The sequence below is a fragment of the Gymnoscopelus braueri genome, assembly GCF_963280865.1.
Source record: "Gymnoscopelus braueri genome assembly, chromosome: 10".
Taxonomy (NCBI): Eukaryota; Metazoa; Chordata; class Actinopteri; order Myctophiformes; family Myctophidae; genus Gymnoscopelus; species Gymnoscopelus braueri.
In genome coordinates this window covers 21,609,487-21,622,179 of record NC_137611.1, presented here as the reverse complement: position 1 = coordinate 21,622,179, position 12,693 = coordinate 21,609,487, and the positions used below count along the sequence as shown (strand labels likewise).

General features: G+C 41.9%; 1 protein-coding gene across 1 annotated transcript; it reads left to right on the top strand.

The window, feature by feature from the left end:
* Positions 1-7,224: 7,224 nt before the first annotated feature.
* On the top strand, positions 7,225-11,730 carry leprot (leptin receptor overlapping transcript). The gene is made up of 4 exons (XM_080440324.1): positions 7,225-7,359; positions 8,228-8,303; positions 10,036-10,222; positions 10,628-11,730. The coding sequence occupies exons 1-4, from the start codon at positions 7,344-7,346 to the stop codon at positions 10,742-10,744; spliced, it is 396 nt and encodes a 131-aa protein (XP_080296450.1). The 5' UTR covers positions 7,225-7,343; the 3' UTR covers positions 10,745-11,730.
* The last annotated feature ends 963 nt before the right edge of the window (positions 11,731-12,693 follow it).

Here is a 12,693-nt window from a genome sequence, read left to right as displayed (position 1 = left end):
TGCTAGCCTATAGGGCAGTGAAAGGAACAGCTCCTTCCTACCTCCGGGCTATGGTCGATGCCTACACCCCTGCCCGACCACTTCGGTCTGCCACCTCGGGGCGACTGATTGCCTCGTCACTCAAGGGTCCTTCTGGCCGATCCACACGGTCACAACTCTTTTCTGTTCTGGCCCCACAGTGGTGGAATGAACTTCCCACTGATGTTAGGACAGCAGAGTCACTGCCCATATTTCGCCGCAGGCTGAAAACCCACCTCTTCAGGAAACACTACCCTTCCTCTCTGCCTGACCTACTTGTTGTTAACTAGTTGTACGAACGCTTGTTTTCCATTGTTGTATTGTTTATTGGATCTTGTTTAGTCGATACACTTAATTGTTTTAGCTCATGCTCATTTGATTTAGCTATTTTGTCTCATCTGTTTAAGGAAATAGGTAGCTGATATATTGCACTTTTACCTTAGCGCTAGGTATACTCTTGGTTGCTTGTTTTTGCAGAAAATGCACTAAAGACTTCTGGTGATTAGTAGTTTTCGTTCCCTACCTATGTTGAATACACTTATTGTAAGTCGCTTTGGATAAAAGCGTCTGCTAAATGATTGTAATGTAATGGTTATCTCCCTTGTGCCCATCTCCCTCCGCTGCTGGAACTGCCTCCGACTCCATGGGTCTCCCTTCCTGCGACGGCGATTCGGCGTCTCGTTCCCCGCTCGGATCTCCCCTCCACGAGTCCAAACAGGCGTATGTTGTCTTCCCCTCATCTCAGCGTCCAGTTGCCTTGCCTGTAATTGCTCCACATGTTCCACCAGCACCATCATCGCCTCGTCCGCTCCCACTCGCCAGTCCTCTATCTCCGATAAGCGCATTTGGGTTTCGTTTGTACCCGCCTTCAGTGTCGCTAACTCTTCATCGTGTCTTTGCAGCTGGCGGTCCACCTCAATGTGAAAACTTGTGATTTCCTCCTTCATGTATTTTTTCATTTCTTCTTTAAACGACGACAGCTCCTGCCGTATTTCCTGCTTGAAAGATTGTAGTTCTTTAGTTATATTGTCGAGTCCAGCATGCAGTATTTCAGCTAAGCCCTTGTCCATTTTCTCATCCGAGTCTTCCTAACTATCCCTCCGTCGTCGCCGATGTTTTCGTGTTATTCTTCTGCTGTTTATCTTCGGGTGTTCCTACGGCTTCATCTGTGTCTCCTATTCGTTTCTTTTCATTATCTTTCCATTTTGGTTCTGTTTTTGTCGAGTTATTTTGACCGACTGTAGAGAGCTAACCCCTCAAGCTACTCCTCTCTCCGCCATCTTCAATCGATCGATCAATTTCCTAAAGCGTTTACTCCCAGAATATTCGTTATAAAGACATTCATTTCGCCGCACAAATCGAAGAACCATTTCTTTCAGTTTCGGTGTTTCCAGTTTTTTCAGTTTTGCCAGTTCCCACCTGATGTTGTGTGGGAGTTCTGACTGCTCCAGATTGTACTGAATAACTGTTAGCTTGCATAATGTCTTCAGACAAGGCCTTAAATCTAACATGAACAGTTTATCAGTGCGAACAGGCGCTGAGCTGAAGAAGGATGAGTTGAAGAAGCATCGTTTGTATCCTCCAAAGATGATGATACGATCTCCCACCATGCAACATATCATTCCAAACATTGAAAACGGGCCTTTTCCTTTGGGCTCCACCTTCCTCCAGGAGAAGGTCTCTGGATTTAATTTCCACAGATCCTTCAAGTCCTTGTTTTTGCATTTTCCACCAAATATGTACAGCTCTCCATTGTAGGCAAAGGCTGAATGATCACTGCGTCCTTCTGAAGGAAGCTGTGCAGAAGGAGTGCTCAGCCAGCAGTTGGTCTCTGTGTCAAACACACTAATGTTGTTGTTAAACCATTGGTATATGCCCCCAAATACAAACATCTTTGTCCCAATGATGGTGGCAGAGTAACCTGAGCAAGCAGTTGGTGGAGTGCCTCTGGTGTTAATTAAAGACCAGACCATTGTGCTGGTGTCCAACTTGTAGATGACAGTGTATCCAGACCTCATTGCATATATGGCCTTCCCCAAGACACAGGCTGAGTAGTAGTGCTTGTGTTCTGGAACATTCCCACAAACCTTGGGCTTGAACCATCTGTGGGTGTCGACATCAAATGCATCAAGCAATCCGGCCCCAAAAATATAGATGGAACGTTCGATCAGCATAGCTGACACCGGGCCATATTTTATGGAGGGAACCTCAAGGTGGCGTTCTCCACTTCCTGCTGTCACAGGGGGTAACATCATCCAGCACAGAGACACTGTGTTGAAGACATGCACTTCAGTCCGATCATTCCTCTTCAAGTTTCCTCCAAAGCAGTAGACCTCATGCCCAACTACCACAGCACCACGGAAGTAATTATTTTCCCTTCCATTCAGATGTACCTTCCAATGAAACATTTCTCTCACCAACACAAATCAGTGCTGATAACTATTTTACAAGAGGAAGTTGTAACAAAGAAGATTTCTTGGTAAATCACATTTGTACCTGGACAGTTATGGTTGTGATGATGATATTGTGATGTCATTGCATGATGACGTCATCAAAATAAGTAAATAATACATTACACAAACCAGTGATTTTTCTGATAACATTTTAATCCAAGATCAGTCTGAAACAGTTTTTTTTAAGTTATATTTTCACCTACCGGTATATATTAAGAGAGAAAATGTATTGGTTTACAGTTTATACTGAAGAGTTGAAAAGTACTAAACCATGTAAAAACATTAAAACTGTAGGTGTAGCGCAGTGACAGTGACTGCACTAGCTAACATTGTACAGTACTTTCATACATGCAGGTGGAGGTTCTACTGTATGAGAGTCAAACAACTAAACCTGGAAGTGTTAATGCCATTCTCTACAGTGATATCGTGCTCAGCTCTGGGATCTTCCCCAGCACATGGAATCAAGGGCTGATAACGCCACTCCACAAAAGTGGAGACAAATATGACCCAAATAACTACCGCGGGATCTGTGTAAACAGCAACCTCGGAAAGATCCTCTGCATGATCCTCAACCACAGAATTCTAAACTTCCTCACAGAAAGCAATGTCCTGAGCAAATCACAAATTGGTTTTCTACCAAAATATCGCACAACAGACCACATTTACACTCTAAACACCCTAATTGACAACCAATTAAACAAAAACAAAAGCAAATTATTCTCCTGCTTTGTCGACTTCAAAAAAGCATTCGATTCAATTTGGCATGAGGGTCTGATGTACAAACTGTTGGAGAGTGGCATTGGGGGGAAAACCTATGACATCATAAAATCAATGTACACTAACAACAAATGTGCAGTTAAAATAGGCGAAAAGCACACAGACTTTTTCCCCCAAAGCCGAGGAGTTAGACAGGGATGCAGCCTGAGTCCAACACTCTTCAACATATATATCAACGAATTAGCAAAAACGTTAGAACAGTCCACAGCTCCAGGCATCCCCTTGGCAAACACAGAAATCAAATGCTTACTTTTTGCAGATGACCTGCTGCTGCTGTCTCCAACCAAGGAAGGACTACAGCAGCAACTTGATCTCCTACACAAATTCTCCCAGACATGGGCCCTGACAGTGAACCTAACTAAAACTAAAATCATGATATTTCAAAAAAGATCCAGCCGCCAAAACCATCAATTTTTCCTAAATACAATCCCACTAGAACAAACAAAAAACTATACCTACCTTGGCCTAAACATCAGCAGCACAGGGAACTACAACCAAGCTGTAAAGGACCTGAGAGACAAGGCAAGAAGGGCATTCTATGCTATCAAAAGAAACATCAAAATAGACATCCCAATTAAAACCTGGCTTAAAATACTGGACTCTGTGATAGAACCAATCTCCCTCTATGGTTGTGAGATCTGGGGACCATTAGCAAACCATGACCCTGAAAAATGGGATAAACACCAAACCGAGACCCTACACACAGAATTCTGCAAATCCATTCTCCGTACCCAGCGAAAAACACCAAATAATGCATGCAGGGCAGAATTAGGACGATACCCACTAATTATCAAAATAAAAAAGAGAGCACTTAAGTTCTACAACCACCTAAAAGAAAGCGACCTAGATGCACTCCATAACAAGGCACTCACACACAGCGAAACCCTAGAGAGATGCCCCCTCAGCCAGCTGGCCCTGGAACTCCGGGCACAAACACAAACAGAGCCACGAGATAGAAAACCCATTGGACTAAACCAAATTATAAAACAGCAAAAGGAAAACTACCTGACACACTGGAAAGAAGCAACACAAAAGCAGAGTAAACTAGAATGCTATCTGGCCCTAAACAGAGAATACGCAGTGGCAGAATACCTGAGCACCGTGACTGACCCAAAACAAAGAAAAATCTTAACTAGGTACAGACTCAGTGAGCACAGTCTTGCGATCGAGAAAGGTCGTCACAGGCAGACCTGTATCCCGAGAGAAGACAGACTATGCACCCACTGCACACAAAATGAAGTGGAAACCGAGCTACACTTCCTAACCGTCTGTCCATTGTACCAAGACATCAGAGACACATACTTCCCACAGATTACAACCACACACGGAGATTTTGAAAACATGACCAATGACAAAAAACTCCCATATCTGCTGGGCGAAGTACAACAATGTGCAAACACAGCAGCAAGATTCGTGAGTTGCTGTGATAGGAAAAGGATATCAAACGGAACACAACCACCCTAAAGACTAATCATTGGGTATATTCCGGCACTATAACTACACCCAGTGATCTTGGTACATAGAAATTGATCTATTGAAGATTCTGACTTTCAAATGTACATATTTTTTGTTTTGATTGTATTGCTGTATTGTTGTATTATGCTTTCTGCTTTGGCAATGTAAACGTATGTTTTCTCATGCCAATAAAGCCCTTTGAATTGAATTGAATTGAATTGTGTGTGTGTGTGTGTGTGTGTGTGTGTGTGTGTGTGTGTGTGTGTGTGTGTGTGTGTGTGTGTGTGTGTGTGTGTGTGTGTGTGTGTGTGTGTGTGTGTGTGTGTGTGTGTGTGTGTGTGTGTGTGTGTGGTTAAGAGTAGAGTCACTTTAGAATTCAGCAGGTGGTCAAAGAGAACTTTCTCTAGGCGACCATTAAGAGTTAGTGAGGTGAAGGTTGGCATATATTTATATGGCAGGACAGTATGTAATGATGACAGGGAACCCAGGCAACTAAACAAACACATTAACATAATGCTTATGTGTGTACTTGTGCTCTACTAGTGAGGGCCAACTGTCCCCACAAGTATAGTAGAATTTGAGAAGTAGACATTGTTTGGACAATGGTCCTCACAAGGACTCTAAAAATATTTTATGCCTGTTTTATACTTAATTGCACACCAGTGTCGCACACTGAAAATAGTCCATCTGCAAGCTTACAATGCATCACACTGTGACACATATTGTGAGCTTGTAGATCTGCTACTCTTTGGTGTGCGACACCAACACCAGCAGACTTCCAGGTTTGGGTTGAAAAAGTGTGTGTGTGTGTGTGTGTGTGTGTGTGTGTGTGTGTGTGTGTGTGTGTGTGTGTGTGTGTGTGTGTGTGTGTGTGTGTGTGTGTGTGTGTGTGTGTGTGTGTCTACGAGCAGAGGGAAGGATGGAAAGGAGACGAGACACGAGAGAGAGTAACAGACGAGTGGAGAGCAGAGGCGGGCAGTGTGAGGCGACGGAGATTGGAGACGTGAGACGCCAGTGTTATACTCCTAAAAACCGCAGCGGCAGAGTCATAGACTGCCTGGCCGGTAAGTCTTTGACTTAAAAACAACACTTGACCTACAGAGTAAAAAAAAAAGTGTAAACACTTTTATTTTCAACTCAGGTTCAAAGAAAAGCAAAAGGAAAAAAGTAGGAAAAAGCAGCAAAAAAAAGGACCTCCTTCTCAACGACCGGCTCCCTTTTAAGTCTTTGCTTGTATAGGCCGGCAGCAGTTGTCAGAGGTTCCACGCGATGGGCGGCGGAGAGCTTTGTATCCATCTTTGAAGGGTGTGTAGCAGTGGTCAAGAGTATTGTCACTGGCCCGGGCAGGCCTAGCGGTCCAGGCACCTAGGCTCCTAATGCAGCCTGATTGGGGATGCAAATGATCGATTAATTCCTTAATTGATAGTTTAAAAAAAGAGTGCAGAAACATAATTGCCTTGATGTATATAACATTATCGAGCGTCAATGAACATCAGCTGGACACACACACACACACACACACACACACACACGCGCGCGCGCACACACGCGCGCGCGCGCGCACACACACACACACACACACACACACACACACACACACACACACACACACACACACACTGAGCTGACATGGCTGACATTGAGCTGACATGGCTGAAACAAATATATATATGTATGTATATATATATGTATATATATATATATATATATATATATATATATATATATATATATATATATATATATATATATATATATATATATATATATATATATATATATATATATATATATATATATATATATAATAAAGGTGCTATACCAATATGCATATACAATTGTCCCACTTTATATTATGTCTCAAATGTGGAATGCAGTACATGAGTGTAACTAATGTAACTATGCATTGCCTCACCATAGTTATATGGATTACTGCTTGTACAAATATGCATGTGTATCAACTTAAGTCCAGGAGGCCACTGGTTCTCAGCTTGAGCCCCTGGGTTTACCAAATGGACCCGTAATTTGACGTGATAAAACAAAAAAGAAATCATATCAAATGCGAGTCCAAGGCCTAACAGTTGCTCTCAAAGTGCAACTGAAGGGATCCTTGAGAGGGTTCCAGGGAGTCCCCAGCGAAATTAGTTATTAAAAATCTGTCTAACCACTTTAACTATTATATACATTATATACGATTATATATAAACAAAAGTCTTGAAAATAATTGACCTTTTTGAAACATATTTGAAACATTTTAACAACGCAAATCTAATGTGGGTCCCTGGCACAAAATATTTTCAGATGGGGGTCCGCAGCCATATACATATTAATTTGGGGGTCCTTGACGTGAAAACATTAGAACCACTGACTGGCCTAATCCACATCAAACTGGGGGAGTCCTTTCCCAAATGAAATGGGTTTGAGAATCACTGAGCTAGGTCAGGATTGGAACTCTCAGTGACAGTCACTGTACCTTTAAGAAAGTCAGCTGATGATCAGAAAAGAGAGACAAAAAACCATAGACTGGAAAAGGAGGAAGTGAGACGACGTTGGTGAGTCTACAAAGTGACGACAGAAAGGAGCACATAAACAACACCAGACAAAAGGAGAGAAGCTGAAATAAAAGCACATCTTTATACAATGGCGGGCGTGAAAGGTAATCAGATTACTCTCATAAGGGAGTTACTGGTCATTTACTAACTGTGATCACCAATAAGGCCACGACAGCTTGTTATAAAGTTACATTTTCTAAGGCTCTTTTTTTTGTTCGCGACATTTTCTGAAACGTATCATCAAAGTTGTTTTAACATAACGTTGTCAACATTGGTTTTGATGATCTCGTTCTATATTAAAATGTGTAATAACAGTATACCAATAATATAGTTCTCATCACGGTGCCCCATCATCCGTTTACATTCACGTCGACATAGTAACGTGTTGTATATCGGCCATGCAATAGAACAGTGGTGTAAAGTAACTTTGGTACTTACATACTTTTACTCTTACATACTTTTTACTTTACTATTTCCAATTTTCAGTCCGTTTACTTCTAACTCCCCTTCATCTCAGACTGGAGGCAAATAGTACTTTTACTCCACTATAATTAATTGAAAACTTTAGTTACTAGTTTGTAGATTTTGATTATTATTACAAAACGTATGTTACCCACTTCAGACCTATACATTTTGGCCATTTGAAAATAGCCGATCTACAATCTCACAATGCCATGCATTGTGAGCTTGTGGATCTGCTATTTTCAGAAGATTTTAATGCATTTTATACATTTGAAAACTTGTGAAATGGGACATTCTGCATAATGAGTACTTTCTACTTGTGGTACTTTAAGTACATTTTGATGCCAATACTTTTGTACTTTTACTCAAGTAAATTTTTAATCATAGACATTACTTGTAACAGAGTATTTCTACATTGCAGTATTGATACTTTTACAGTACTTAAGTAAGAAATGTGAGTACTTTTTTCCACCACTGAGACTGACTCTACGTTTTCTGTTTGCCTTTCAGCACTAGTTGGCTTGTCGTTTAGTGGTGCCATCGGGCTGACATTCCTTCTGCTGGGCTGTGCATTGGACCAGTACGGGTATGTATGTGATTCTCAAACATTTTCATGTCAAGCCGTGGACCCCCACATTATGTATTAGACGGGCTGCAGACCCCTACCTGAAAATGCTCTGCAGGTGTCCCATAAGAGAAATTTATTTTTCAACAGAACATTAGAGTTTTCTCACCGTCAGTTGATGCTTCATATCCATATGAGTCAAACCGCTGGGATCATTTGTTTATTTTTTATCTTATTTGACGCCATATTAAACACGTCTATGGGAATTCAGAATGGGGGGGGGGGGGAACGCGACCCAGGTAGGATGCGTAAATTACATCAGACTTCGGTGCTCTATTAGCATGCTTATTAGTCCGATTCTTTATGGATTCCATAATTGACTCTTGATCAATTTTCATGGGAAAAGAGGAGGTGCACAGGTTTTAAACTGTATCCCTGAGTCTGAACAACACAGTATAGAAACGGTAGACAAAAGGCATACATGTCTGCCTTGTGCAGTGTCTTATATCACTTTTAACGAAGCATGTTAAAATAATTTACAAAATCTTCTCCTTTTCAGCAGTACGTAGACACATGACATTGTTTGCAATGAGCAACTGTCAGAAAAACATGCCACTATTGATCAAAGGATAAGCTCAGACTCGTACAATTCCTATCCTTATATGCAGTCATGCACTTCAAAGGTGTTCAGTCTTTATTCAGAATCTCCTCGGTGGTCAGTAGGAACACACTGAGGACACTAGCTGGAGCACTCATCCAATGTCATTTCGACTATGTATGCATGCATGCATGCACCTCATGGTACTTTAGTGCCACAAAGGCATTAAAAACAAAGCTGCAGGCCTCTCAAAACAGGTTACTACTTGGCCTTACACCCATAACTCACCTAATCCCTGCTCATTATGCTAGGGAGGGATGGCTCAGGGTAGAGGACAGAGTAAAGCAACTTGCAATGGGCCTGGTCTTCAAGATACGCATGAAAACGGGGATACCGATGTACCTGTCAGACTACTTCAATAGCGTAAAAGACACACACAGGCACAACACTAGAGGGAGCTCCACTGATCTCACTCAACCCAGATTCAGCACAAGCATGGGGTCAAATTCGTTCTACTACTATGCCACCAGAATGTGGAATGCCCTACTACCAACAGACATCAAAAAGTGTGTTTAATGTACATATATGTTTCATTGATACTAGTGTAGATGATGTCTTGTATATTATCGTATGTCTTTAAATGCCTCGATGAATTGAATACACAGGACCACAATGGAAATAAGCCCTTAAGGCTTTTTGTGTTATCCTTTTAGCACCATTGTATAATCGTACCACTGTACTAATTTGCAAACCGTTAACAAAGTATTCAATCAATCAATCAAAACAATGAGCAACTGTCAGAAAAACATGCCACTATTGATCAAAGGGCTATTCAAAGGATAAGCTCGGAGGCATACAATTCCCATCCTTATATGCAGTCATGCACTTCAAAGAAGTGCACTTCAAAGAAATGCAAAACCAACATCTTGAGAGATGAATAGTACTTTATCTATATTGCAGTTTGAATGCATCAGCACTTTTTTTTAATGTGTCTTTTTAACGTGTCTCTTGTTTTTAAATGTGAAGCAAGTTGTGGAGAACGGTATTTTGCTCCCTTGTATGCCTAGTGTGTATTGTGGAAGTGACAATAAACTGATTCTGATTCTGAAGATGTTCAGTCTTTACTCTTTACTTAATGACTCTTGCTTTTCTCAGGCAATATTGGCCACTCTTTGTTCTCATCTTCTACGTCTTGAGCCCCATCCCGACATTCATTGCCAGAAGACTCAGTGATGACACTGATGCTGCCAGCAACGCGTGTAGGGAGCTGGCATATTTCTTCACCACTGGAATTGTGGTATCAAGTTTCGGCCTTCCGATTGTCCTAGCCCGCAAGGCTATTGTGAGTTCTCCCTTTCCTTGTTAATGAATATTGGTTGTCCGTTTTTTCTTGGAATGTGTGTGTGCTCATGCATTTGACTCAGATTTATTTAATTAGAAACTAGCTTTGCTGTCACAGCTCTCCGTACATAACTCATTAGTTAGTAGAGAAATGCAACACTTTGGAAAATTAGAGGAAAGACTAAATTTGCTTTTGATTAATTGGGGCTTAAACTGTTATGCCTTGCCCTTCTAACGTCCATATACATACAGTGTATTTTACTGAACATATACAGTATAGTCCCAGTGTGGAGGACCAAGCATGCTTTTTTTCCCTGTAGAACACCTTGTATCTGTGAAACGTGTTTTGTCTAAAGAGCCACTGGGGGGTGCTGGCGCTACAACTTAAAATATGTCTCTTTTACAGATCGAGTGGGGCGCTTGTGGTCTGGTGATGGCAGGAAACACAGTCATCTTTCTCACCATCCTCGGCTTCTTTGTTGTGTTTGGTGGTGGGGATGACTTCAGCTGGGAGCAGTGGTAGAGCACCTCCCTGTGGACTATGGATGGACAGACAGATAGGGTGGATGGCCTGAACGAAGAGAAGACGGAGGGACTCTGAAGTCTACTACACTCCCTGGAGAGTGATGCATCTGTTGCTCATGTATAATGCCTATAATTCTTTGCTAGAGGACATATTTTGATTGTTATTCATGGAGAGGGAGGCTGGGGGTGACACTGTGGCCTCTATACCTGTGTCTTGTGTCTGTAGAGAGAGCAGACACTGATATAACCATACCTGTAGCCCTCAATCTGCATGTATCCAACTCAAGTCTTTTTGTCCGCAGTCACGCTTTTTTTCTTTACTGAGGGAGAATGCTTCCACCCCAAAAATCCTGTTTTTGTTGTTTTTTCCCCCCAATTTTAGTCATTGCCATCTGCCCCCATGTATTTGATAGTCCCTGTCCCAACGAACCCCTACTGTTTGGTCTGAGGTGGCTATAGACAACCACATGTCTCCTCTGATACACATGGAGTCGCAAGGCGCTTCTTTTCAGAAGGAGATTCACCGGGAGGGCGTTGCACGTCTTGCACATGTGGAGGAACACGGCGCTATTCCTCACGGTTCCACTCCTTGTTGAACAGGTGCCCCGACCAAACTAGGAGTTGCTTGTGCAGCGACCGAGAACTCAATCCCCTGCCAGCTTCCCATCCGCAAACGCGGCCAGCCAAGCCGGAGGCACCGTGGAGGAATAAAACCTTAAGACTCCATAGTGGTGGCAGGAACTTTACGCCTGCTCCACCTGGCCGCCCCAATTTGTTTCCTAATTTTTTTTCTCTTTCTTTTTTTTTTTTTTTACATCTATATACATTATGCTTCAATTATTTTTTATAATAAGGGACATCAATTAGTAATTCTGTTGTAATTCGCACTGCAACAATCTCTTTCTTTCTCTCACTGGATACCCTCAATCTTTTTCCTTCTGGAGGGAATTCGCTGGAGTGAAATACAGCGGTGACAACATAAAGTGTCTTTGGTAAGGTGTTGGCCCACTACATGCCACCAGGACCTTGGTATAGATTGTGTCTCTGGAACTCTACTGGAGGGTTGGAACACCATTCTAACAAGAGATATTCCCTCATTTGATGTTTTGATGATGGCGGCGGAGAACACTGTCTAAAACATCAGTCCAAAATATATGTATATATATAATGTATACAACTGGGTTGAGGTCTGGTGACTGTGAATGTCATAGCATATGATTGACATGATTTTCATACTCATCGATCAAACCAACCAGTGACACCTCATGCCTTGTGGGTGGAGGCAAATGCCCAACTGGAAATGACCAATATCATCAGGATAGAAATGTTTCATCATGGCATAAAGGTGATCACTCAGAATATCTTTAAGTGGACCCAAACCATGCCAGGAATATTCTCCCCCAGACACACACCAATAACGGCCCACTGGACCCCTCACTGTCAGGATCAAGCAGTAAAGCATTCAGGCATGTACCTTTCTCTTGGTGTACACCACACATGCACTCACCCAGTTGTTGTGGAGAACAAATGTTGAAGGATGACTCATCTGAACATAACACCTTTTCCCCCCCATCACTATAGACCGGGGTCATGATTTTTGTAATTTGTACCACTGAGCTCTCAAATGTGCATTTGTCTTTGTACTGAGGGGTTTCTGCACTGCAACCCTATTATAACGCCCCTCTCTAGTTGTTGACTCATGGTTGTTGATCCAGTCTGATCACGTCCTACTTTGACATTCTCAGTCTCCTCAGGGAGAGTTATGATTTTCCTCACATATCACGGTCATCGAATGTGAGATTTCTACCACAATTTCTATTTACTGGTGTATTTCCCAAAGATTGAAATTAGGGGTGCAACAGTTAATCGAACTAATTGATTTGAAATAGAAAATCCCTAATTTATTTTCTTCTATAAGTAGTGAAAATATAAATAGCTGATCTACAA